The sequence below is a fragment of the Aspergillus oryzae genome, chromosome 1 (assembly GCF_000184455.2).
Source record: "Aspergillus oryzae RIB40 DNA, chromosome 1".
In the NCBI taxonomy this organism is placed as follows: Eukaryota; Fungi; Ascomycota; class Eurotiomycetes; order Eurotiales; family Aspergillaceae; genus Aspergillus; species Aspergillus oryzae.
Genome location: NC_036435.1, coordinates 1811629 through 1838612, shown reverse-complemented (window position 1 = coordinate 1838612; position 26984 = coordinate 1811629). Strand labels below are relative to the sequence as shown.

Genomic DNA, 26984 nt, shown 5'->3' with positions numbered 1-26984 from the left:
CATCATTGGTCAGTAAGAGTCTGGGGTCAGCAAATGTGCTAAAAACTATAGTATTCTGTTACGGTAACAAGTTGTTGTCCTGTTCAACATACACTGTACTGTACTATATAACATTCCAGTACATCAATCTCTCAACATTCTTCTCACTAACAGAAACTGTTCCGATTTGCCCAGGTATAACAGGCAGGATAAATCCAATCCATCATTGTCAATATTCAGCTATATATGAGTGAAGTACTCACTTTCAAGGTATGCTGTCGCTGGCTATTGTCAGGGTGACTTAGCAAAATCTGGTATGACTTTCTCATTTTCACTTACTCCCACATGTATGTTCTCTCTCTCTCTCTCTCTCTCTGTGTGTGTGTGTGTGTGTTGGATTTTTTTTTGGATCTTTTGGATTTTCTGGATTTATTTTCTATAATAGTAAGGTGTTTGATTGCTTCTATCAGCAGCGGGTTATACGAAAATATATTATTCACTTACCTCTTGAAGACCTCAGCTGTAGGTTTATAGCTCCATTCGTGATTACTTATGGATACAGGGAATGTTTACTATATTCCCCACCAAGAAACCCACAGTTTAAAACACTACTATATAAAGTAGTCAGATGTACTATCTTAATGCAGACACATTGAGTTGCTAGGTCTGTGCCACCTATTATCATGTATGGTATGTATCTTTAGTATACAACCTACTCCGCAAGGAGTACACACACATTGGTATAATCATACGGTATTTTATGCGTCCTATCGGCGATCCACAGGAACCGCCGCAAGTTACGGCTTGAAAAGCCAACGGTGGATCTACAGTGCAATGGAGATCTAGTACCAGTACGGAGTAGGTGTACCTGAAGTGGTGGCGTTCTAGTTAATACCAATCGACAATTCTTTTACAATGCCGGTTGAGGAAAGGAATACTTACCCCTACGAATTTACTGTGGCAACAGTTTCGCCTACTGTAAGTCATTCAAGGTAGGCAGGGCTCTTTGTTCTCGCAGGTTACCAATCCTCAACTCCAAGAATTAATTGTACTGTGGGATACACGTGGGCGACCCTGTCCAAGCAAGTCTCCACGAAGGTAATGGATTTCTTAGTTTCAAGGTCGTAATTTGCTGTACAGAGCGGGGACGGCCAGTGGTGCCTAGTCTCCGGCGCTACTCTGTACAGTTTGAGGTTGAACCAGTATTCGAAGTCTTCTAGGCTTTCACCTGTTCCTCCCCTGTATCCCGATAATTTCTACCTGGTACATATCTAATACACCCAATTGCTGGTGGGTATCAGCGTGTATGACCATCTCCAAGCCTACATCGTAGGTGGGTTTGCAATGACTACAACACCTTTATGAAGTCTCCACTGAACTTTTAATGTTATAGGGTTAGCACAAAGCGTGACATTTGATGATTTAAATAGCGAGAAGAATCAGGAGTTCGGATAGTGTATGGTAACGAATGCATAGGTGTGCAGAACGAGAGTAAAGACGTTATATAGACATAGAGACTGAGATCTCGAACGCCCGATAGGGGAAACAGAAAACCAAATGATTTAATAGACTAAGAAAGCGTAAGCCATGAGAAAGTCATCCCTTGACTAGACATTGTAAATATGACAAGAGACAAGTGTGGCATCAGAAAAATGAGGACAAGAAAGCTATCAGGGAGAAAGAAAATAAAAATAAAATAAAAATAAAATAAAAAATAAAAGAAAAAGAGAGAGAGAGATAACAGTCGGCACCGACGGCTAAACGAGTGACATCAGGGGTCCCTGATCTGTCATCCAAACAATATTCCAAACCAACACACTCCGAGAAAGACCACCGATAAAGGCAACCGGACTCCGCGTTCGATGCAATGAAGGGTATAAAGATGTCCCGCTGAAGGACCAATGAACCCATCAACCTATCAATTACAGCAATGATCACTACCAGCATGAACCGCCGGAAGAACGCCGAGAATCTTGGTCATAGATGAGAGACTGCCACCGGAAACATTAGACTAGACGAAGGAAACCCAAGATTCAAGACAAGATATCATTCGGCATGGGAATGAAACTTGGAAAATGGAGCATCGATTGTTATGCACAAATGTTATGCAGAATGCCAGAAAGCGTGAACGAAAAAATCAAAAGAAGGGAAGTGGCATTAAGCAAATGAACTCTGAATACTGTTGGACGGCAGGCCTGGATTCACATCAAGCTTCAGAATCCTCCGCAGATCGTCTTCCATTTTCTTGGTGTCGAGAGCTTTGGTGGACGTGTTTGAAACTCGTGACGTAGGTGATTGATGAACTGGCGGATGATTTGGACCCTGCATGGAATTGATGTCGAATTTAGTCTGATTGTATACTGGAGAAGAGCATTTCTCTCCTGAGACGTTTGCTGTGTTCCCTGGGATTGATGAAAGAGCCCCTTTGTTGGAGGTTGAGGGTTGACCCTGAGAGGGCTGAGGGTTAATAGTATATGAATTGGAAAATGGTGACTGCCAACCGTTCCCAACCGTTGACTGATTCTGCCCCGGCAGCACGTTGTTATAAAGAGTTGCTGACGGGCCAGAGGCTGTCCTGAGTACAGTCGCAAAATGAGGCACATTGCCAATGGGGGTAGGCTGCTCGTTGACACCGTTAGTTTGACTACAGGATTTTGACACATACGAGGGCCTCTGAGGACGCGGATTGAGTAACAAATCCTTCAGGGCCTCAGTTTTGGCTCTTCGTTGGTCCTCATCAAGTTCTACCACGGAGTGGGAGGGAGAACTGGCGGATCGTAATGCGTTCATGCGATCTTTGTAAGGTGTAGCAAATGAGGGCCCTATCTGCGAGTTATGGGGTACCGGATAGACTACCCCCAACGGCAATGACCCTTCTGTAGAGCCATTGGGTTTGCGTTGCGGCAGGGTCTTGGAGTCTGTTTGTGGGGAGCGAATCTTGATGCTTGCCTCGGGACTATACTGTGGCTGAGAATTTCTAGCTTCAACCGCAGCTTTAAAAAGGAAATCCAAAGGTGTTGACTGCGGCTCTTCGGTTTGGAACTGAGCGCGTGGCCTCAGCTTTGAGGGCGTCGCCTCATATCCCGGCCCAACGTCGTATTTATCGCCATCTGCTTCTATTGCCGGGGCAAGATCGGGATCTGGTACCGATTTTGAAAAAAAGCTCGGAATTGGAAGGGAGGAGGGAGCTGGGGAGGCATGGAACGTCGGGCCAGCATAGTGAGGGCTATCTTTTAGCTGAGGCGTGGTGATATTGTTAGAATGTGAATATGTGCGGCGGTGGCCGTTTCTTTGCGTCGGTGAAGCCTTAGATAAATCTCGTGGCTTCTTGTTGGACCGGCCACTTTTCTTCTTGGATAGGTTGGCAGAGGAATCAGTGGCTGTTCCTCCTGGGCTCATGTTCCTCGGAGGCGACGAGGGAGGAGTCGTTAACAGAGTTGCCCTTTGTGTAGTCGGCGTCGCATTTCGTTTTGGGTTGCGCCGGTTGTTACGAGGGCCTTTTGGTGTTGGAGGAGTCGGCGACAGATTCGACATTGCGACTTGGTTGCCTTAAAAATAGGTGGCCTTGGGAAGAGAAGCTTGGAAGAGGGAAAGAAATGATGTATCCTCAAAAAGAGAAAAAGAAAAGACGAAGAAGTTAATGATAATAATTGACAGCACAGAATATATAAATAGGGTCGAATAGGCTGCAGCACTGCCCAGCAGTCTGTTCTGATCACGATAACGCCGGTCGTGGATAAAGACAATAATATCAGGCATGGAGCGCTGATAGCACTGTAAGAAAGAGCCTAATTTGTCTTTGAATGATAACAAATAGGTTCAAGAGGTGCGAATACGTTCTATTACTGAAATCAAAGAACAAACAACGAAAGAAGAAAGCGAGGACTCCTAGGCATGCTTGTTTCTAGACAGGTAAAGAATAGAGAGTGTGTAATAAAGTAGAGGAGCATTGTCCCAGGGCGTTGATGTTGTGATGTGATGAGGTAGGTGAATATGGACATTGGGAGGGCGGCTGGGGCATCGAAGGCGGGGATCGGTTATGACTAACGGCTAGGCGGTGAGGTATTAGTAGTAGTGTACAACGCCTCAGCCTCTGTCCAACTGAGGTGCAAACAAAACAAAAGCCCAACAAGGTGTACTGTGTGGAAAGAAGACTTCAAAGGACCAACTTACTTTCACTCTTCTGTCATTTTCCTGTCTCAAACCTTATACGAGGTGCGTATAAAGGCAAAAGAGAGAGAGAAAAAAATCCATATCACTTAAACTTCAGAATCACTCAGTTTACATACGTCGGCTAGCCGTCTTCACCGCAACATCTGGTTATCGCAAGTTACTTCGCTACTACGTAATCAGCATACCCGTGCCCCTCCTGGCCTTCCTGCCTTGAGTTGTTCGGTATTTCCAGCACTTCTATCGCAACAAACAGGCCCAGGGAGTCAAGACATTAATAGGTATCTAAGATGGCCGATGTGGAGATGAAAGAAGCGTCTGCTGGTGCTTCAGCCAAGGGAAAGGGAGCATCTAAGGCCTCCGAAGGTGCGAGTGATGGCAAAAAGAAGTTCGAAGTCAAGAAATGGAATGCGGTGGCCCTATGGGCGTGGGATATCGTTGTCGACAATTGCGCAATTTGCCGTAATCATATCATGGACCTGTGTATGACTCCTGCTCTTCGCTACTGCAGAAGTATAACTAAACATAAGTGTTTTAGGTATCGAGTGTCAAGCAAACCAAGGTTCATCTACGACCGAAGAGTGTACAGTTGCTTGGGGGATTTGCAATGTGAGTCCAGATATCCCAAGCTTCTTGACAAATTTAATACTGACCCAACTTTTTCTTCTCTAGCACGCGTTCCATTTCCACTGCATATCCCGTTGGCTGAAAACTCGCCAGGTTTGTCCCCTAGATAACCGAGACTGGGAATTTCAGAAGTACGGCCGGTAAAAGCAGTTCTATAGAGGACCTTTGATTGCTGAAGCTTCCACCTACATGATGCCATAAATTTTTATATGCAAGAGGCGGGCAGGAAATGGTCTGAATGGCGTTCGGGTTTGTTTTTCACACCTTTGCGGTAGTTACTATGATGATAAATGCGGCTTCTTGGTTGTGTAGAGATAAATAGTGTCCGACTCGATACCTCCCGAGTCAATCTCCCCTGTATCCAGCTTGTATTTCATGCCACTTTACTTCCATCTACCGTGACCCGTACGCCACCGACACTCCCGGCCAACGGAACAAGCCATTTCTCAGGTTTCTTATTGTACATCGGCCAAGGAGGGATGGCGGCCAGTCCAGTTACCAGCGTACCTGCCAACCCGACCCAGAGTGTGAGATGTATATCCCTGTAGATATATCCGGCGAGGAAAGCAACAACCTTGACACGACCGAGCGTAAGCGAATGATGCCCATCTTATCACTGTTGACCATAATTGGTGAAAGTAAGATCAGGGATAGGCTAGCACTTTACCCCAGATATAATTAAAAGAGCCGTAGACAATATTTCAGCCATGCGCTGGCCGTGAAAGTCCTATCCATGTAAAGTTGCCTGGTTATCATCTTATACGAGCGGACTGGTGGTGATGACAAACATACTATCTGGCCTTCGCAGATATTCTGGACAGATGCAAGAACATCATCCATGGCGAAGAGGCGTCTAGTAAATGTTTTGGTATTCCCCACCCTGGAGAAAAACAAGGATGGATGTAACAATAATAGTAATAATAACAAAGGATAAACAACAAGACAAATAAAAACTATGAATGCTGAAGATGACAGTTGGTATGCCTGGTAATGGGGAAGGCGGAGATTAACCAATTCAACCTTTACCGCCTTGGCCAAGGTGTCAAACTGGCGTAACCAATTTGGGGCACTGCTCTAGTGAGAGGAACCAGAAACCGAAAGAAAGAAACTACCAAAAGTAAAAAGAAGAGGATGTAGTCAGATAAAGTAAAGGGCAAAAGTCTGGCACAGCCTCAACTTTATTTTATATACTTCTCTAAGAACCCTACAAAAAATATTGCTAAAAAAAAGCTGACTTCACCCACCACCCCTTACCAACTCAGCGAGGGAAAGAATCATTCTGAAGATATGCCATTTAGAGCGTAGCCATGGTTAAGATAGACGGAGTTTTCGCTCCCTGCCCCCAATTATCCCTATCTAGAAGCCACATATGATGAAAGGCAGTGATGTTAATAATGCACTGTAGCTCCATCCTGGGCAGGCTCAAGGAGCTTCCATTGGCAGGTTATATTATTGGAAGCAAAGTTAGCAATGATACGTTCTGCGATCTCGGTGAACCTATCAGTGGCCAAAGCTAGGATTGTTGGCCCTGCTCCCGATAGGCATATTCCAAGCAGACCCGGCTGCGTGCTCGGGTTCATGGATTGGAGTATTTCCGTTAGACCTGGGATAAGGGTCTTCCGGTATGGCTGATGAACCTTGTCTTGCATGGCTAGATAGATCATGTCTGGATCGGGAGGAGACGTGCCCAATGCTGCAGGGAGTAAGGCAGCGCGCTGCAAGTTGAAGACCTACAGGGATACGTTAGTTCTTAGGAGCTTGTCTATTGTTCGACCATAAGGAAAATGGGAAGAAAGAGCTTACAACATCGGCTCTTGAATATGCAGTCGGCAGGACACCTCGTGCGTTGGCGGTTGGCACCACAAAATCTGGGATGATTGCAATAGCCTTGATCTCTTTGGCCCACTGAAACTTCCTGTAGTGGCCGATACCAAGTGGAGGCTCTGGAGGCCGTATCCCAGTATCGATACCGCCGGCCGGGGCGGGTAAAACTTCACTCAGTGGAATCTCTATGCGGGCTATATCTTCAGGCTTGAGTTCATTCAAGTAAGTTCCGACAAAGCCCCCAAAGAGAGAAGCAGCGACATTGTCCGGGTGCCGCTCTGTTGAGGAGTAAGTCAATCAGTCGAGAAGCTAATGGCAATAAGAAGATCCATTTTTCATATGGAGGGGCCGGCTTGCAAAACAATTACAAGGGATTAAATAATAATTCAAAGGCCAAACTTACCGATCATCAAGCAATAATCCAGTAGCCGTTCCTTGCTCAATCCGAGGCGGCCTACTTCGTTGCCCAACATCACACCAGCCACCACTGCAGTACCAGACGAACCGAGACCCCGACCCAGAGGAATAGGATTTACAATATGGACATGGGTCTCCGCGGGGAACGCTCTCTGATCATGGCATCGAAGTACATACAGAGCTACACGGGTGATCAAGTTTACCTCTGGATCCAGGCTGATCTCTTCCGCGCTGTTGCTTTGATCATCATATGTGACGACACAATTCAGAGGAGATTGGGAGGCTTTGGTGGAATCAATAGTGACATGGAGTTCGAGGTGGAGCGACAATGCCAGGCCGATCACGTCAAATCCAGGACCAATATTGGCAGATGAACAGGGTGTTTTGATAACGAATGAAGAAGCCATTGTGGGGAAAAGAGAGGTGTGAAGGGAGTCTCTTTCTCTCTCTCTCTCTCTCTCTCTCTCTCTCTCTCTCTCTCTCTCTGTGTGTGTGTGTGTGTGTGTGTGTGTGTGCGTGTGTGTGTGTGTCTTACTCTCCCTATCACTTGTTTCTGTTCTTTCTTTCTTTCTTTCTATTTTCTTGACTGGACGAACGATTTGGCAGAGTCAATGCAATCAACCGTAAAAGATTTATCCAACAAAATGAAGAGATGGGTTAACCTGTCATATCAATCCGATTCGAAGCACTGTTCTTTTCTGGGTATTTAGATATGTATGTAATTTGAAAGATATCTGCCACCGGTGAGAAAGTATGACTCTTTCATCAGTTTCTTGGCATGCCCCAAGAAAAAATATTTGTTCGCCGATTTCGGGACAATAGAAGGAGTTAAGGCTGTCGGTTAGTCCGCCCGTTGGGCAAAAAAGCCAAGCTATAAGACTATTCCCTTTCGGACTAGATCTAGATTATTGATGTATCCTAACCAACACACTAGATTCCAATCAGAAGTGACCGATATTCAACACCTTACGATCCATCCTATGAGCTGCACGTCATGCAGGACAACTGTACACTAATCAAATAATATCTACACCTATTCCGAACCCTAACCAAATAATCTTCAATTGACACACGCTGGAAATTCTCATTTCAATACGGGGCGAGACTTCAGCATAGGGTATGAGTGCTGCCTAAAGATGGTTCCGATATTAAAAAAAATCGCTCGTAACATCTATTACAACAATTGAAGATAACGATATCTGAATTTTCTAATTACATTTGATACTACTTAACGGTTCCATCTTCACTAAAGAGTACTAAATGCTACCTTTGATTTATTCGTAACTATACTACGAATGACCTTCACTTCAAAACTTAGTAGATAACCCAGGCGGAGGATGGCCGATGCGGCCCCAGTAAGAGTACGTAGTAACAGATTTCTGGTAGTGCGGTGGCTCTGGACTTTTTTAACCCCAAGCGGAAATTTCTACCCGCGCCCCTCTTTTCCTTTTTTTTTTTTTTCCCTCCTCTTTACTCCGTACTCCGATACGCTTCAGCTTTCTTTTAAAGACGACAAATTCCCTTTTCGCTGTCGTCTCTGAGAAAACTCATCTCGACTCGCCTCTGTAGGTGACCAACTACCTCCTGCAGGTTTTCATACTCTTTTTCCTTTTTTCCTCTTTTTTCTTGTTTCTTCTCCATTGTCCGCGTGATCTGTCCCTTCGCCTAACACATTGTTGTTGGGCGTATATATCTTTTTTTTGGGAACAACATATTATTTGCGACATCAGAGTTTGGTCTCCAAGTTCGAGTTGGTGACGATTCCCGCCACTCATCTCTGAACACATCAGCCTATCTGCACCAAATACCAGAACATCAGATCTTAAAACTTTCCTAGTGTCCTACATTTGGATCTCTAACCTCTTCTTTGGACTCCTTTTCCCTTTCTTCTTTTTTTTTGTTTTTTTGTTGTTGGTGTGTAGATAGACCCCCTCTTTCAACGCCCGCAATCACCTCGGAGCCTCTGGGTTTATCAAATTCATTGATAGGAAGTTTTGCGGTGAACTGAAGGACTCTTTCTGAAGAGTTTATCCTGTCACAACTCACCACTTCACTGCAACTCTGGAGCGGCAGCGCTCCTCTTCGTACTACTCAGTCAAGTTGGCGGGCATTCACTACTATCAGTCCTCTTTCCTCCACCCTCTTCTGGGCCCCAAGTTCAGGGTCTTCTGCGGGGGCGACACCAGACCCCCATAACCGGTCTCTTCCAGCAAGTTCGAAGCTGACACACAGACGCGCGTCGGTAATGCCAGGCCCTTGCGAGGGGTCTGGCTGATGGACGGAGGAGCAATTGCCCTTGGGACTTGTACATCCGCCTTCGCCTTATTGGAAGGCATCGATAACAGTTGAGGCAATCAACGCAAATACGCCTTTGTTGTCACCCCAGACTGCCACGTTTTGGGTTGGTAAGCCTGGTGTATATTCTGGTTGACGGTCAGCGTCGCAGAAAATGTCTGAATCACCCAAGTCAGAAAAGTACATGTTTTTAAGCAGGTTCAGCACGCCAGTGCCTGAACTGGATGACCATCGGTTTCAATTGGATCCACCTCGTATCGAAGCTACCCCCGATATGACGCTTAGTCGGCAGAATACCACACCGCAGAATCTGAATATGGAGACGCCACAGCGTTCAGATCTGCTCCAAGTTCAGCAAGTTCAGGATGCTCTTCGAGAAGCGGGGCCATTCTCTCGGGACTTTGAGCAAGCAATAGCAGACGATGATCGATCAGTTAAGGATGTCAATGGTTTAGGACGACGCTTCTCCCTTGATCCAACCGGAAATATTCGTCAGGGTCGTGCCTTTAGCCGTACGCATCAGGATATCGCAAATATGTCGAGGGATTCGTCGGTTTCAGCTAGATCAACATCTCCGCCCAATTCAGTCGAAGCTTTTGCAGACCCACGGCGCCGGGAGCGTGCCAACACTCTGGAGAGTCATGCAGCGCCAGACTTGGAAGCTATCCTACAGCGTACGGTGTCTGGTGGCACACATCCTCGCCGCCCAACCTTCAGTAATGCAAGTGCCATTAGACCTCAACCAGGTGATATCCAATTAGATTCGCCTGAGGATACATGTGCCCCCCCCTTTGAACAATTGGGCAGAATTCCGGTGATTGACTATGAAGAGTTGGAGGAGTTTGTGGCTCTTAATCAGAAGACGAAGCCTATCACAACGCGGCGCAAGCACAGCCTTAGCTCACAGAGCAAGAAGTCTCGTGTTTTCTACGATCTTCGTCCGAACGCCCAGAAGTCCGAAGCCCATGAAGCGAAGCGCTCATCGAGTGTTGAGCGCTCATCAGATGACATTATTGGACTCGACTTGAAAGACAGCGAGAAAGTCTTCGCGGATGCTGTCAACGAAAAACAATTAGTTGAAAATCTCAGAAATGAGAATGAGCCGACTCGGTTCGGCTTCTTCTCGTCCGAGTCACAGAGTACTGTACATGCTGCGGAACTGGGCGACTTAGTTTTCCCTGGGGACACCTTTCGAGACCTCTTCCAACTTGGCCCGGAAGGAGGCGTTTGGTGGCTCGATGTTTTGAATCCCACTGAAGCCGAAGTTGGTGCTCTTTCGAGAGCCTTCTCAATTCACCCACTGACGACAGAAGATATTTTAACCCAGGAAGCTCGAGAGAAAGTTGAGCTATTCAAGCAATACTATTTTGTGTGCTTCCGGACTTTTTACCAGATAGACAAGACAAGCGAGCGCTTCATGGAGCCCGTCAACTTTTACATGATCGTTTTCCGCGATGGTGTGTTATCGTTCTCTTTTACCGAGAATCCCCATGCTTCGAATGTCCGGAGAAGAATCGGAAAGCTCCGTGACTATGTGTCACTTAGTAGTGACTGGATTTGCTATGCCATGATGTAAGCCCCTCTTATTCCGCCTTTCCTCCTTTATAAGCCCATGCATGTTACCTGATCGCCATCTAGCTGTCTGTATGTGAATTCTAATGTCTGGTGTAGTGACGACATTGTGGATAGTTTTGGCCCTGTAATCCGCGAAATTGAGGTCGAGTCCGAGGCGATTGAAGATCTCGTCTTCATCGCACGTATGGATGATTTTGAGTCATTCTTGCCACGAATTGGTGGCTTGCGCAAAAAGGTCATGAGCTTGATGCGCCTCTTGGGCGGTAAGGCGGATGTTATTCGAGGTTTCTCTAAACGTTGCAACGAACAGTACTCAGTAACACCGCGTGGTGACATTGGCCTTTACCTGGGAGATATTCAAGATCATGTAGTGACCATGATGTCTAACCTGGCTCATTTTGAGAAGATGCTCAGCAGATCACACACCAACTATCTTGCGCAGCTGAACGTCACAAACCTAGTTTTGGGCAACCACGTCAACAAGATCCTCAGCAAGGTGACTCTCATTGCCACCATGTTAGTTCCTATGAACCTTATCTGTGGTCTATTCGGTATGAATGTCACAGTCCCTGGTCAGGGCCAGGAAGGCCTTGCGTGGTTTTTTGGCATCGTCGGTGTGATTGCGGCGGTAGTCATTATTAGCGGTATTGCTGCTCGCTGCTACAAGCTTGTATAAGATTTAAATGTGGTCTTGGCTATTTAGAAACTTATGGGCTGTCAAATATAGTATCCATGCGTATATATAGATATCTAGATTCATTACATACATGCATACCCATGACACATTTTTAGTAATAGAAAATGTTCTCCTTAGCTTTCCGGGGCGCCGAAGGGGGCTACTGTGGCTGGCGGGTTGATGTGGCGCAGTCCAATTTATCGGAATCCGCAGGCAGAAAAGACGGCCTCGATACATACTGAAAGCTAGAACGTGCATTGCCAAGCGCAAGTACTTTGTATATAAGATTTAGCTTCCGAATGAGCCTGAATTAGTTCGTGGATGACGTTTCCTCCTGCCACGTTTCCCAACATTCGCTTACGACTCGACAGACCTCGGCTGTGAGAGGAAGTCGTGGCCTTGTCTCCAAGCCTTCCTTGACTCTCCTCTCTTCCTCTTCTTCCTTTTTATATTACCCAACCCAGAGCCAATATCTACTGAATTGTCCATGCGACCTGAGCTCGCACGTTGGTTGTGCTGTTTTGCTCCATGCATCAGCGCAATTGTTTATCACTATATAGTCTGTCTGGCTCTTTCGACCACAGGTTTAGGCCATGCCGCAGATCTCACTTCTCTGGCCCCTGAAATCCATAGTAACTTGACTATTAATGACGGTGACTCACATTTCTCCTTCCCATTGGGGTCTTACAATGGTCTAGTGATTGAAGACGATGTGGATGACGCTGGAGATTTGCGAGGTCTAGATATTGTCCGCAGGGCTCCTACTGGGGTCTCATCCCTAGGCAATAATCAATATCAAAAGGGCGAAGTTAAATTAGGCGAAACCCAGTGGTGGTACTTCTCAAAGAACTCTGTAAAAGACAAGAATACCAATAAGACATCCGAGGGACCAACTAGCGACCAATCGAAGCGTTCGGAAACCGTCTTCATATCTCTGACAGCATGCTCGAAGCCTAGCTCCAATAGAGCCGGTTCTGACAGTGCTCGAGACCTGCCGCATCTAGAGGTCTACGTCTCTACATCTGAATTGCTTCAGAAGCCTGGTCCTGAGCAAGAGAGGTCGAATCAAACTAAATACATGGTCGAAGAGGGCTATATGGGCGCCACCGTCGAGGTAGAGGGAAATGTTTATATCGGTGTTACTGCACATAACAGCACAAAATATTCTGGGTCCTACAGCTATGAGCTTGCGGCTTCAGTTGATGCTTTTTTCCACAGCTTCGCGCACGATCCGGCTTTCCTGTACTTTGTGGATTCGGACACGCACAGTGCGCTCTTCACCACGGGCAACCTAACAGAGGCAGAACTGGGCTCTCAGGGCTACAACAATTGGATGGGCATTGCGCCGCCGTACACAATGTTTGCGAATAACATTAACGATACAGCTATCTCTGGCTTACACCATTCCTCCTGTGCGCTCGATCGACTCGCCCAAATAGGCAAAGGTGATGGTAATATCAACGCAAGCATGACGAGCAGAGGCCCCGGCAATAAACCCAAGGAGCAGTTATATATCACCGGGCTCAACCGAAGTTCGATGTATGAAGGGATTTTAGCGCTGGATGGCAATTCTACTGGTTCTAGAAACGGCGTCATTGGCGGCGGTGGGAAAATATGGAAACCGATCACCTTCTCAACTAAAGCAGGTAATTAAATTCCTTTCAGCGTCACCAGGGGTGTTAAGGTTACTGACAACGAAAGATGGCAATTGTGCGCTCCTCTACAACCTGTCATTTTGTAATGAAGTGGCATATGCGGTGCCTTCGAACCCGACTTTTAACTTAGACGGCCTCCGTTCATTCTACGATGATAATGCCGCTGCACTGTATAAGAACTTTTCTTACTCTTTGGAGCAGATCCAATGTAATGCTACAAACGAGACTCGGTTTTCTTTGGCGGTGGGATGCGATGACTGTGCCAGGGCATACAAACAGTGGTTATGCGCCGTAACAATCCCTCGGTGCGAAGACTTTTCAAGAACTAGCAGATTTCTCCAGGTTAGAAACGCTGGACAGAAGTTCATTAACGGAACTTCGCTCAGTGACAACCACACACTGCAGTTGAATACCTCGACGAATCGGTCCCGGAATTCGCTGATTGACAAAGAGATCCGACCGGGACCCTACAAGGAGATTCTTCCCTGTGAGGACACCTGCTACAACCTCGTCAAGAGCTGTCCCGCTGCTCTGGACTTTAGCTGCCCGCAGGGCAGATGGCTCACTTCCACGTACGGCAAACGCGGCCCCGACGATCTTGTCACCTGCAATTGGGTAGGCGCAGCGTACTTCATGGGTGGCGGAGATAAGATAAATCCTTTGCGGTCGGGTTTATTTGCACTTGTAACTGTTTGGCTTTCGTATTGGGCACTTGGCGGTTCGTGAACTCGTACCATACTACCATGATGTATAGCGTGGGCCATTAACCCTTTTTCGATTGGAACCTCATCATTTTGGTCAACTTTGTTCTGTTACTTGTGAGTGTCGTGTCATATATCCTTGTAACCTGATACCCTTGGCCAATATAAACCTTTCTGGTTACAGCTGTTTCCGTCGGTATAGCCACTGCCTATACTCAACTAGACATGTTATCTTCGGGCCAGGAAAGAGGATGGATAATTCTAATGAGAAGCGATTATCAATAGGGCACGAAGGAGAGACAACTTTTTAGGTTATGGCTACCTAAACATCATTAATTAGAGTATCGCCTCACAACCTATTAAGTGTAAGAGCAGGAAACAACGCCGGTCTACCATGGTATCGATTGAAGCGCCGTTGGTCAAGAGATCATATGCAACTACTTCCCAACAAGCAATTCGTATCTATTTGGCTCTTCGTGGAGTCGGAGTCCATACATTCTTCAGGTTCGATGAAGACGACTCTGTGGGCCGAGGAGTGTTCCCCATACGGTGTAATAGTTTTTGTGCTGCTGGAGTCAACAACTTAGTTGATCCACCTCCTCCCACTGTTGCTCTGCCAGGCGTACGCAATCCAAAGTCTAGCCGGGGGCTACTGGCGAAACGCGGCGTCATGGTGACTGGAGATTTAGTCTCTTGCGCAACTTTCTCGGCTCGTTTCTTTCTCGCAACGCGGTCTACTATGCGATGATGGAGATCTTCGCGCCTTCGGTTCTCCTTGATTTGAAACGGATTTGGGGTTTTATCACCTGTACCCAACAATCGAAGGTCCTCTAAAAAGTCCGTATGACTGTCTTTCGACACGATGTTTATTGGGTAATCTGGTTCATCTTCATCCACGAAGGCGTATCCATTCACTCGTGGCGTCTCACTCCCACTATAGCCCGCTTCTGAATTAGTAGGGCAGGGACGTCCGGCAATAGCATCCTTAATAGCAGAAATTGATGGCAAAGGCGGAAGCGCGCCTCCATCTTGTGCAGCTTGAAACCCCTCATCTGGTAGTCGGGTATTCTGACACACCACCCGCTTGGGCCCTGCCCTTGAGGACGCTTCTGCTTTCTGCTGGAGCGTCTCGAGAGTGTCTTCAACAGACGAGGGCATGAACATGAGAGAATTCTCCGATCTGGCCTTCCATGAGTCCGGTTTCGCGGGCCGAGAGTCAAGGTCCTTCTTAGTTGCTAGTTGCTTGTCTTGATAGGGATTAAGACCCTGTTCCTCGATTTGTTTGACTTCCCGTTGATAATGGGCAATCTGTCGCGCGGACGGGATCTTGTTGCCGCTCCAGATCCATGCATATTTTTCTCGACGTTTCGTATTTTGCTTGTCTAGCAGCTTGTTGAAGGACTCGTTATCTTCACTGGTATATTTCGCTTGGAACTCGAGCAGCCCGAGATTGGACAGGCTTGGAGCATTATTGTCTTTCAAATGCTGAGCGGGTGATGAAGAGGCCATGGATACGATTGACATTGGCGTATCCCCACCCCAACCCGAAGGAGTATCCCCTGCATGCCTGTCTTCTGTAGGGTTGGTTGTCATTGTGGGGCCCGATGAACCAGGGCGGTTCCGAGCTCTTTCCGGAGTCAACATCAAGTCGGTAAGTCTTTTCTTGGACGTAGCAATCCATTCTTTGTCCCTGGAGTCGATTGCTTCGAGGTACTCTTGCTTCACTTGCACCTCCAGAAGCCCCGGGAAGTAGTCTCGTGCAATGATGTCAGATAAGGTATTTGTATATACATCTTCGTTAAGGACAGTAGCAGGTCGTTTAATGCGTTTCGGGGGGGGAGGAGGGGGCATTAGACTGGTTTCGGTATGGCGCTTAGCCAAAGCTTGCGATGTGGAAGACATTGCAGCGAAGGGTAACCGTGGGCCTAGAAAGATCAACGCAAATGAATATGACTTCGTTCAGCTAAAAAACCTGTTAAGAACATAATACTACATGGGTGGGATGTATAAGTGAACAACTGAATGTAGAACGGAGAAAGAGTGGCAGAGCTGAGGGTGAGGCGGTGAGCGTTGATAAGCAAGTGACGACATTTCAGGTCTCTCTATGGTTCGCTAGGAAATCCTCACGGTTCAATTATCTGGTCAAGTAACTTTTGCATATGACATAAAGTATCCTATTGAACCAGGTACACGAAGAAACATACAATGGCTTGGTAGATGATGCTTTCACTTTTCCACTGTCCACCAAAATCCGGACAGAAAACCTCCGGACCAGTAAACCGCCCTCCTCTATATACCAGGGTCAATCCGTATTTGTCAACTGATGAACTTGTTAAGCAACAACGAAACGCATAAAAAGAACGATGCCTGCAAAGACCCAAATACAAAGCAAAGAAATTTCGAGCGAATGCTATGCAACCAAAACCCATTCGCAGCCTTTTCCCAATTCTTTCATACCAGAAAAACACCTAACAGAAATTTTGTGTTCCTGTGGAAAAAGTAGCCGCTCAGAATGCAAAACGAAAGTCTCGAGTAAACGCAGATGAGAAAAGAACGAGCATAGAAAGGCTAGCAATTGCAGGAAGAAATATTGAAAAGAATAACAATAAAGAAGGGAAAGTTGCAGAAAGAATAAATGAAAAGTCATCATGTCGTTGAAGAGATCTATCGGTGATTGATATGAAAGTGTGAAGGAGCAAGATAAAAGAAAAGAACATTATGTCCAAGTTACGCTTCAGGACTAGAAATGGTGCAACTACAGCACGTTAGTGGAAGTTGCGGGAGACGGAAAGAGCGAGTACGATGATCTGCCCTTTCGCCGATGTGTTCCTCTGATAGGGAGTTCAGCCTTGGTCGCCTCTACTTCAGATGAGGATCTTGCCCGATCATGGATAGCAGGACCCGAATTTGGCATGAGCCCAGCAGATTCAAGAATCAAACTGCCATCAGCTCGAAAAGCAACCTGAGTCTCGATATCTCTTGCCAGGCTTTTCGTTTGACGATGATAAGACGGCTCCGGTTGTCCAGGCCCGGAGGGTAGAGAGTGATCGCCTGAGGTGGCTTGGTCTACCGTGGACAACTCTCGGCTATTTGCCAAGCTGTGCACAAGCTCCGGAACACTAGTGGTCGAGACGGAAGAACGGTGCTTGCGGACAATTGATGCCGCACGGGATAAGATTAGGCTCTCTTCAGAGTTGCATTTGCTGATCGGAGAGAAACTACTCCGGGGTGAGACAGGTTGTTCCATGGGTTGGATCACTCCTTGTGAGCAGAAGGAGAAGTGCCGATCTGATTCAGCATCGCCTGCCAGGTACTCCTCATATAGGGTATCATGGGTCAAGTGTTTTCCCAAGGTCGATGGAAACATTGAAGAACTGACTGGTTGGAAATAATCACTGTTCCGCTGAGAGCCGCCTTCCTCAATTTCACAACTTGCGGTGGACGGAGTTAAGGATTCTTGCGCGCTGGGAAACGAAGGGGGCGGACTAGGCTCCAGATCCAATCTAGGAACTGTGGAAGTGCTCAAATGCGCGGCCGGGAGCAGGTGCATTTTGTTGGCTCCATTCACGGGATCGACCTGGGAACTCGTGATGCGGACGTCAATTGCGTCCTGTTGTGGTTCATCAAATGAATTACGAGCCCAGTCGAAGTTACAATTTGACTCTGCTGCATGCTCGTAACAGTAGTCAATGTCGGCATCCCAAGATTCATAGATGGTCTCATATGTTGCTCTTCGACGAACGGACGCTGTTCTCTTCACCGTTCCGCCTAGTCTTTGGCCGTGCTGCGGTGCCTCGGGCTGATGATGTTGAGGGAGCGTAGGAGAGCCGAGAGCCTCGGAAACCTTCTTCGACAATTCTTCAGTCACGTATACGGATAGATCAGACTTAGGCCTGACTACAGAGGTGCTCTGCAGCTCAGTTTCAGGTGAGCTTAGCTGAGACTGGGAACGCGAGTCCGTTTCCTCTATACTAGACGCCAAAGTTTCCCTTAAATGGGTAGCCTCCTCTTCCTCTGGAAGGACATCAAGATCTGAGGACATGTTAGTGGATGACATAGACGAAGTTCTGAGACCAATCGTGTCTTTTTGAGCGTTGGGAATGATGGCCTGTCCAATGGTCGGTGAGAAGATGCTTTCAACGTTCATGTGGAGTAAACGGCGCTCTTGGGCTTCGTCATCGTCGTTTGAGTAGACATGTTCTGGATACGTTGATGGGGACGACAGACCCAGTATCTCGTCAATGGCACGAGGAGCTGGCTCAGATATTTCTGGAGATGCCGCCAACCCGGGCGGCGTAGTTGCACCGACTCTGGGATACGGCCGAGAAAAGTTCTCACAGACTCGTGACTCCCTTCTTAGCTTATCATCTTGCTGCTTGGGGCTCGCTGCTGACGACGATGTTCCTGGCGACCTAGGAGGGCTAATCGGAGCGGGAACAGTGTGGTCTCTTGCAATGCCTGTCCCGCAATTGGCGAGGTTTTCGGACGAGAAGTCACGAAAATGAAGATCTTCCGCGCGGATACCCTTTAGTCCTGTGACAGGTCTTTGAGAGGCACGGATGGCGGAGAATTCAGTGACCAGATCATTTTCCCGGGCCCCGTCAATCTCCTGGAAATGGGATGGACTCGTATGAGTTAGGTGGTGGAAGTCAAAGGGGTCCGAAATAAGATTTTTCAGTTGTTCATCTGCAATAGATTAGTTATGAGTACCAGATTGTGCCATTCGCGTAAAGGTGCGCTTACGAGCATCGCTCTGCCGCGACCTGTGGTGACGGCTGAAGAGGTCTGAGACCTCAAACCGGGATTTCTCGCGCTCCATTTCATCCTCTTCATCCAGCGTGGCAACAATATTAAATTTACTTCCCTGGCGACGGAGGATACGGCTTCCGCGTGAGAAAAGTGATTTAGTCATACTCTCCTGCCGCTCTGAGCGGACGCCGGCCGAATAAGTCCGTTCATCTTGAGATGAGGGCAGCGAGGCAGCATCCATAGATGTCATGGAAGAGGCGGGGGAGCGGCGTGATGATGTGGTGGAAGTAGTTGTATTGCTCCGGGAACGACCGCTGAAGACAGACAAACGTTTGGGGCTTTGGGTGTGGGCAGTTGATCGAGAGCGGATATGAATTGAATGATCAGGAGCGTCATTGTTGGACACTCTGGTGTTGAGTTGCTCTGAATCCGCCATGGTTCGTGGGGCAGAGCTAGAGGCATGCATAGTAGACTGTTACCGCAGTCCAATTGGCGAGGTCGAATGGGGAGGAAATACAAGCTAATAGTCAAGCATGTAATTGCAGTATGCTGGTCCTGGCTAGGACCATGGTAGAAGATAAAAAGAGCGAATTAAACGGTGAAATAGGTAAAGCTGACTAGGGATCAGGAGCAACAGAACATGGCACCTCCAGGTGGAAGAGTTTCTGAAGTGTTTTAGATTTAGATTTAGATTTTAGGGGCAAGGCCACTCGGCGAGGAAAGACTGAATCATAAATTTGGGAGTTGGAAAATATGAAACGAAGCAACAATGGTCACAACAGAAGAAGAATATGCAAGAAATAATGGGGAAGAGGCTCTAGTGAGTAAAAGGATCGTGATCGTGAATACAGAGAGGGATAATGGTATATAGGGGAGAATCTGAGTGAGGGATAGTAAAAGAAAGATGGTGGAGGTATAGAATCAATAGATAAAGAACGAAGCGGATCGATCAATAGTTAGTCAATGGATGGTCTGGGGGAGGAGGAGAATGGCAAGGACAATAATAAAAGGAATTAAGGGAGGGAACTAACAATTATTAGTATAGTTCGACGGTTAGAAAGGATGGAGAAAAAGTATCGAAAACAATTTAAAAAAAAAAAAAGATTTGGGGGACGGATGTTAGTTTTACTCTTTTTTTATAAAATTTTTCGTTATTGATTTTATGTTCGTGCTGCTCATTATTTTGGTGTAATTTTGTATTTACTTCAGCTCCGGAGATTCCACGTTCTGACGGTTCCAAAAGGCACAGATTGTACTCCGTACGGAGTAATTTAATTTATCTCCTCTTTTATTTTTCTTCTTCGAGCTTTTTTTTGGATTTTTTTTTTTTGCTCCTTACAAAGCCGACAGTCAATTTTGTATGACATATAACTTTATAAATACATGAAACGCAAAGGAGAAAAGGAGGGGAAGAGAAGAGTTGGTAGAAATGAAATTACTATGCGATGACGCACTGAACTCTGGGGTACTAACAAAATGTGTATTTTATATCTGTCTACCTACTTGTTTGGTAATGATCCTAGAAGTGTTCTTTAATTTATTGATATCCCACAATAGAGGACGAGGAAACCTCCAAAAAAGGAGGAGGAGAAGAATCAAAGGGAAAAGGACAAGGTAAAAGGCCGGGTACCGCTCACCGAGCTGCGTGTCGTGGAGACGATCAAATCAGGAGATTCTACGGAGTAGTCTATTGAGACTAGGAATCGTTCGCACAGACGCTCAGGAACCCAGACGCGCAGGACGCAGGTACTCATAACTGTGAACTAAGGCCATAAAATCACAAACCCATGGATCCAATTGTCCCGTGTTGCTGATCGATCGGAATTGGTGCTTACGGGCTAGGGACCTGGAAGTCAATTCCTCCTTTTCTTACCCCCAAGGATTTTGACCGGATTGGAAATTAGTGCTAGCCAGGCAGACTGACAGGGAATGATACTCTAACCTCGGTAGCTATTACGTTGCCTTGTCCAGGGTTACCCTGAAAGGACTGCAGATGGAGGTCCAGTCTAGTATCTTCCATCGGCTCCCAGTAGGCTGATCGTGAGACTGGAAATGGAAAAGAATTATGCCAGTCAGCCACGAGCGATCCCATACGGGGCTTCCCGTTGGGCAAGAATCGACGGTAGATAAATGGGGCTTGTTAGATTAAACATAGGCAACTAGTGAACGATAGATAAAGATGATAGAAATAGTAATGGATCCTACCGACTATTACTTGGAGATCTTAAAAGGATAGGCACAATGGTTTATCTAGTATCTAGATATGAGTCAAGAAAGACATATTTCATAAAGCCATACAGGTATGCCGACTCCCTCTTCCCTTTTCCTCCACAGGTCTTCAACACCATTCAAACTTTCAACTTATCACTGACTGCGTGTACAGAGTATGGGTTTGTAAGAATAACATTCTAAACACCTGTCATACAGTATATTACAGCATAAGCCACTCGCCAGGCACTCGATTGAGAAGTTCCGAGGGAAAGGAAGAAGTACCCAGCAGAACGACTGCCAGGCACCGGATCATCATTCGCTTAAAGACGTGGACCCATTCCAACGTCTCTCCACTGGGTCAAGTTAGGACGCTAGACAATGACATTAATGGGCCAACTTCCCTGCCTGGTTGAACTTTATGCCTGTCCAGCGGATCCAAGTGCGTTAGCAAATTGTTATTGTTTCTAGTGCAGGAACTGGATCATTCATCTTTTTTTTCCTTTTTTGTTTATTCCCCCGTCCCACCAACAAGGAGAACGAGGGGGGGGGGGAAATAAAAAAAAATAAAAAAACAAATACCTCTTCCAAGGTTATCTGCTGATTTGCTTGTTGTGTTCGTAACCTGTCTGCATATTTTTAACCTCTCGGCTTGAAGCTCCAATCTGTAGTGCAGAGGAATAGCATGGTCCAAAAACCGTGGTCGGGTCTATTGCGATGGGTAGCGCCAGTGGTGTCATACCCACAAGGGTGGACTGTTGTACGGAATAGTACTAAGGAAATACCTAGCAATACTACTAGCCTGGATAACCGTACAGGATACGTAGAGCCTAAATTAGACGAGGTTGGTTTGCCCTAGCCTGCTCGGGGGTGGCCGGTCAATAATATGTAAATGCGATGAACCAGAATGTTGGTTGGGTCGGGGGAATTGGGCGGAACTGTTTTAGGGCTTGAGCCTCGAGGATTTGATCCCACAGCAATGCATCAATTATGAGTAGGCATGCCTCGGGTCAAAGATGGGCATGTGCTCTCGCAGTTTAATATCGATCCATCCGTCCCTATAGACTATTTCACTTAATCCATAGTAGAGAGTATGGATATCGAATGCCTTCGAATATCCTTCAGGGTTTCTGTGTGGTATGTCTACTACGGTTTCTCTTATTCACGTCTGGTATGGGTTATGTGCTGACCTACGCGGATACCTTGCAGGATTGCCTCCTATCTTGTCTAAATTTACACCATACATACCCACGTCATATCTGCTTGCTGATCACACCGCCAGACGGCGTTCCTGTGCCTGTATACCTGCATGCATTAACCGTGCAGGATGGCACGTTCTTTAGCTTTTCTATCTATAATCAATGATATTTCTTCCTTTTGCTCAATCAATTACTGTCATTATTATTATTATTATTATTATTATTATTATTATTATTATTATTATTATTATTATTATTATTATATTGTTATTATTTACTTGACTTGGGTTCCCTCTCCTTACTTCCTGTATCTCATACATGGATGCTGAGTACCCTTACACAGGTATGTACAGTATATTCAGTAGTGTTAACTACTACTACTCTTTTTTGGTGTGCTCCGTACCTATCTTATATCCGATCTGAATGAAAAAAAAAGGGTAAGTGCCACACTACTGTCTCAGACACGAACCTTACAGGCAACCCGTCTCTTCCACGCCTTAGTTACTATTATTATTATTATTATTATTTTTTTCTCCCACTCTCCCTTCCTCTGTTCTGGCTGGCTCTAGTATGGACCGTCACCTACTTAGCCTGTTTAGCGTGTCTCACATGTTCTCCATCGTTCGGCCTCCTGACGATCGCTGTGTCTAGACTTCGCTCTAGTGGTGCTGACGAGGCAATTTTCTACTCACTAGGCTAGTTACTCTGAAGGACTGGGAGCAAAGGCCCTTTGCTTCTCCAGGAGGTTATATTTGCTTGCTTTTGTTTGAAACAGAACCATACTCCGAACATCAATCTCGAATAACCATTTGCCTCGAGATTAGCCTGTTCGTATTCTCTACATTGCAAATCAATAGAGCTTCACTTTCCTGATATTGTGTAATTAATAGTGAAGGAATTATCAGATGGTTCGTTCCAATACTGCTTATTAACATGCCCCAGGTTTGTCTCCAATTCTCCAAACGCCTGGATCCTCTTGATACAGAATAAAGTAAAAGCGTAGCAGAGATATACACTACAAAATAATGGAGGAAAAGAATGCTGCCTTAGCATATCTTCACTCTTCCTCCATCGCCGCATCATTATCACCACCCGCGTTGTCGTTGAACAAATCATCTGCACCATCATCCCCATTCTCTAATACTGCCATCGTCCCGGGCTGGTTCTCTTCTTCCTCTTCCTCTTCGTCGTCGTCAGCAATCCGACGATTCACCTTCGCTCGGCGCCGTTGAATCATGTTTTCCCCATCTCCATCTGCACCGGTATCAGCCATCTCCTGATCGTGATCGGATTCCGCCACCGGCGTTGTGGCGTTTTCGGTCCCGTCCTCCTCGTCGGAATCCACCACCAGTTCACTGCTCTTATACTTGCTCTGCGTTTTCCCGCCCGACCGACGTTCTAGTCGCCGCCGTTTCTTGGGGGCCGCTTCACCCTCGCTTTCCGGCTCTGAGCTTCCAGCCCTGGTCGGTGATTCGCCGTCACTGATGAAGTCGTCCTCAGCCCGCTTCTTCTTGCGTTTAGTCGAAGATGATTTCTTCTTGCGTTTCACCTTAGCGCCTGTCTCCGATTCCGTCGTTAACTCCGCTTCCTCGCGTGCGCGTTCCTCCTCCGCCCGCTGCTCCGCTAATCGCTGTGCCTCCTCCACCATTCGCTGACGTTCCTCTGCAACTCGCTGTTTGCGCTCGCGCTCTGCCTCTTGCGCCTTGCGAACTTCCTCCTCGCGCCGCCGGATCTCGGCTTCACGAGCCTCGCGAGCCTGCTGAAGTTTAGCCGCATTCTTTTCCTCGTACTCCCTCTGACTCTGGAGGGCTCGTTCGAGTTGTTTGATGATTGTCTTGCCCATGTTGGCTCGCTGTTCCAAGGCTCCCGCTGGGTAAGGAGGGTTCTTGGTTTGGGCAATGCGTCCGAAAGATTCGACCGCCTCACGAAGACCATCAGACGCATCCTGCACATCTTGCACAGTCTTCTGCGTCTCTGGTAGACTGTATACTAGAGAGGCGATCTGATTTTGTACGAAAGCCACATTAAATTCTAGATGCACCTGAGATGGCGCGACAGAATGCGCTCGTCGTGCATAATCCAGAGCGGTCTTCATAGCCGACAAGCTCATCTCTTGTTTTCCTTTCAACAGCCATACTCGGCCTAAGCATGCTAGAATTTGCGCATCACGAGCGCGGTCTTTCGATAGCGCCGCCTCGTAATGTTCGATAGATCGTGTGTACTGCCGTAGTTCCGCGTATACATGCCCAAGGTTTAGGTAGACACTAGAGTCTCTCAAGGTGTCTCGAATCTTCGAAAATATGTGCACTGCAGTGCTGTAGTCTTTCTTGGCATCTACCAGAGCAATGGCGATACCCTGAGCCGCATAAGCATTCTGAGGATCTAGTTGAAGAGCTTTGTCGAAGAATTCTACTGCCCGCTCGTACATCTTACGGCGCTTCTCTTTCTCCTGATCATTCTCACGGCGCATATCACGTGCTGTCATGAGATGAACATTACCCATCCCAGTCAACGAGTAGCGATCGTGTTTGTCGAAGTATTGCAGGGTATGCTTGTAGTGGCGTTGCTCCTGGTCCTCGGCAAGATTTGCAACCCGTTTCTTAGACTTGCTGAGGTACCAGCCGAACAGAGCACGGACCTCAAGATTAGTCGAATCTGCTTCGTACAGCTTGGCCATCCTTTTGGGGCCCTCATCCGTGGGGCTCTGCCGTAGGGCAATATATGTCAATCTAGCGCTTGCTTCCGTATAATCACCGTGACGTTCTAGAAGACCTTCATATACCTTCTTTGCTTCTTCCGGCATGTCGGAGGCCTCGTATGTTCGTCCGAGATTATAACTGATAGTCGTGACCAGGGCGTCCGTGTCATGCTCGCTTTCTTTCTCCTGGGACCGGACGCAGGCATTCAACGCCATTTCGAACATAGTCCGTGCTTGGTCTACCTTCTCAGCCTGGTACAAGAAGCAACCCATATTGCTGAGAAGCTGAGGCGGTAGGTTTACTCGAAGAGCAGCTTTGAGCTGCTCCTCATTTTCAAGACCTTCTCGATGTTCATCCTCAACAATTGCTGCCAGTTGCAATTCCTCGAGCTGGGACAGGCACTGCATGCTCTTCTCCGGCGCTGTACGCTCATACAAGCGAGCCAAATACACCAAAACTGACTCTTCAGGTGAGAGTTTCTTGCCTTCGTCCTTCCAGAGGGCGCGAACCGATTCTAGAAGACTGATCGCCTTTTTGGCTTCGGCTGACTTGTCTTCCTTGCTACCAATTCTCTCGCTGGTAAAGACCTCCTCCGCATAAAGCGCTCCGAGCAGTATCATGCATTCTGGATTCTTAGTTTGCTGTATAATCTTCTCCAGTCGAAATTTGGCACCATCGTAATCTTTATTAGACACTTGCATCTGTACCGTGCCGAACCTGGCAGGCAAATACCCCTTATCACCACCACCTCGAGCTTGGTCAGAGCGGTTATAGAATTCTGCAGCACGAGTAAGGTCGCCTTCGTAATGTGCCTTACGACCGAGCAAGAACCAACCATCGCTGGCTATTTGCATCACGTCCGTGTGCTCGATCGCTCTGCGTGCTAAAGTTTCGACCGTAGAGTATGACTTCCTCAAAAGGAAATACCCCCCAAACAAAGCGCCAGTCATGGGGTATTCTTTATCCAACTTGAAAGCTTTTTGTGTGTACTGGGTCATAGCCACCTTATACAAGGAGCCAAACGCAGGATCCGTCGTGGCGTGTCGGGAACTATCGTAGAGGTAGTAGACGGCGAGTAGAATATTGGCAACTTTGGAGTCAGGGTTCTACAGAGCACATACACGATCAGCAAGTGGTGAAATAGTATTGCAGGATCCACGTACCAATGCCAGAGCTCGCTCCCACGCAGCTTTCGCCTGGTCTTTAAAGCCTAGGTGCCACAGGCAACATCCAATACCAATGCGAGGATCAGGGTCTGTTAAACCAGGCATCTTCATCAAAACTTTCTGATAACCCTCCAGTGCCTCTGCATATCTTCCAAGCATGTACTGTGTCCTTGCGCGACCAAGAATCGCCATCACATTTCGACCCCCGAAGGCCTTTGAAGACTCCTCGAAGCATTTAAGAGCCTGTCTAAGAGACTCCACACGTTCGGAAGTGTCAACTGTGCCAGGACGAACCGGCCTCGGGGGATGCAACGATGCGCGCAGAAGGGACAACACTCCGCGGGCTAAAAACAGGGGTGGGAAAGCTGGGTTCAGGCGAGATGCCTCATTTAATGTTGACGTCGCCAGCTGTAGGTAATGGTCCTTTGTTTTAGCCTCAGCATACAATTCCCCTTCGGGTGCCACTCGGGGCGCTTGTCGGCTCTTCAACATAAGCAACCAGCATACCCAACCCAGCAAGCCGAGCTTCTCTTTCGTCGCTCCATGAGCGACCGATGTCAACCCTTTGTTGAGGATGTCGATAGCATGGTCGATTTGCTTCTGTTTGGCATAAGCGAGCGCGATGATAACCCAGAAATTTTTTGCGGCCTTTTCATTCTCTAGTAGAGTGCAAAGCTCCGTAGGATCGTCTGGAAGACCTTCCAAACTGACCTCGACCTCGCTGTCGAGGGTGGATGCAGGAATATCAATGGCAGAGGGAATGTCCGAAAAACGAAGGTTCGCTAATGATTTAACTGTGGGGTGTGTTTCGCCGTTTACGCCATTGGTGTGCTCACTTCGTAGGGACGCCATGGCGCGTGAGAGGTATTCTTTTGGAAGTCGATGAAACACGGAAGGTGTGGTGGAAGTCTGGAGTAGGGATTGTTGCAAGATTCAGCTCATGATCGTACTATATGAAACAATTGCCAGTGAGAATGAGAAGCACGTCCTCCTGCTGAGACCCTGAGCAGGAAGAGCGTTCTTTAATTACAGCAGCAACTTGAG

The 26984-nt window shown here is 47.1% G+C and overlaps 8 protein-coding genes across 8 annotated transcripts; 2 read left to right on the top strand and 6 right to left on the bottom strand.

Annotated features, from left to right (window-relative positions):
* Positions 1–2136: 2136 nt before the first annotated feature.
* AO090009000685 (proline-rich nuclear receptor coactivator motif-containing protein) lies at positions 2137–3513 on the bottom strand (the record flags this gene model as incomplete). The annotated part of the gene is made up of 1 exon (XM_001817051.3): positions 2137–3513. One exon carries the CDS (start codon positions 3511–3513, stop codon positions 2137–2139), a length of 1377 nt encoding a protein of 458 aa, XP_001817103.1.
* Positions 3514–4439: 926 nt separating this feature from the next.
* On the top strand, positions 4440–4920 carry AO090009000684 (SCF ubiquitin ligase complex subunit HRT1; the record flags this gene model as incomplete). Its single annotated transcript, XM_001817050.3, has 3 exons — positions 4440–4632; positions 4688–4758; positions 4822–4920. The coding sequence occupies 3 exons, from the start codon at positions 4440–4442 to the stop codon at positions 4918–4920; spliced, it is 363 nt and encodes a 120-aa protein (XP_001817102.1).
* Positions 4921–6164: 1244 nt separating this feature from the next.
* AO090009000682 (homoserine kinase) lies at positions 6165–7424 on the bottom strand (the record flags this gene model as incomplete). The annotated part of the gene is made up of 3 exons (XM_001817049.3): positions 6165–6506; positions 6580–6878; positions 7004–7424. 3 exons carry the CDS (start codon positions 7422–7424, stop codon positions 6165–6167), a joined length of 1062 nt encoding a protein of 353 aa, XP_001817101.1.
* A 2042-nt stretch (positions 7425–9466) lies between these two features.
* Positions 9467–12858, top strand: AO090009000681 (magnesium transporter CorA family protein; the record flags this gene model as incomplete). The annotated part of the gene is made up of 4 exons (XM_023236343.1): positions 9467–10884; positions 10984–11438; positions 12154–12474; positions 12782–12858. 4 exons carry the CDS (start codon positions 9467–9469, stop codon positions 12856–12858), a joined length of 2271 nt encoding a protein of 756 aa, XP_023088758.1.
* Positions 12859–14381: 1523 nt separating this feature from the next.
* AO090009000680 (splicing factor ESS-2 family protein) lies at positions 14382–15821 on the bottom strand (the record flags this gene model as incomplete). Its single annotated transcript, XM_001817047.3, has 1 exon — positions 14382–15821. One exon carries the CDS (start codon positions 15819–15821, stop codon positions 14382–14384), a length of 1440 nt encoding a protein of 479 aa, XP_001817099.1.
* Positions 15822–16674: 853 nt separating this feature from the next.
* On the bottom strand, positions 16675–17961 carry AO090009000679 (uncharacterized protein; the record flags this gene model as incomplete). The annotated part of the gene is made up of 1 exon (XM_023236328.1): positions 16675–17961. The coding sequence occupies one exon, from the start codon at positions 17959–17961 to the stop codon at positions 16675–16677; it is 1287 nt and encodes a 428-aa protein (XP_023088757.1).
* A 654-nt stretch (positions 17962–18615) lies between these two features.
* On the bottom strand, positions 18616–19134 carry AO090009000678 (uncharacterized protein; the record flags this gene model as incomplete). Its single annotated transcript, XM_023236321.1, has 1 exon — positions 18616–19134. One exon carries the CDS (start codon positions 19132–19134, stop codon positions 18616–18618), a length of 519 nt encoding a protein of 172 aa, XP_023088756.1.
* A 3998-nt stretch (positions 19135–23132) lies between these two features.
* Positions 23133–26792, bottom strand: AO090009000677 (putative RNA polymerase II transcription elongation factor (Ctr9); the record flags this gene model as incomplete). Its single annotated transcript, XM_001817044.3, has 2 exons — positions 23133–25880; positions 25938–26792. The coding sequence occupies 2 exons, from the start codon at positions 26790–26792 to the stop codon at positions 23133–23135; spliced, it is 3603 nt and encodes a 1200-aa protein (XP_001817096.3).
* Positions 26793–26984: the final 192 nt, after the last annotated feature.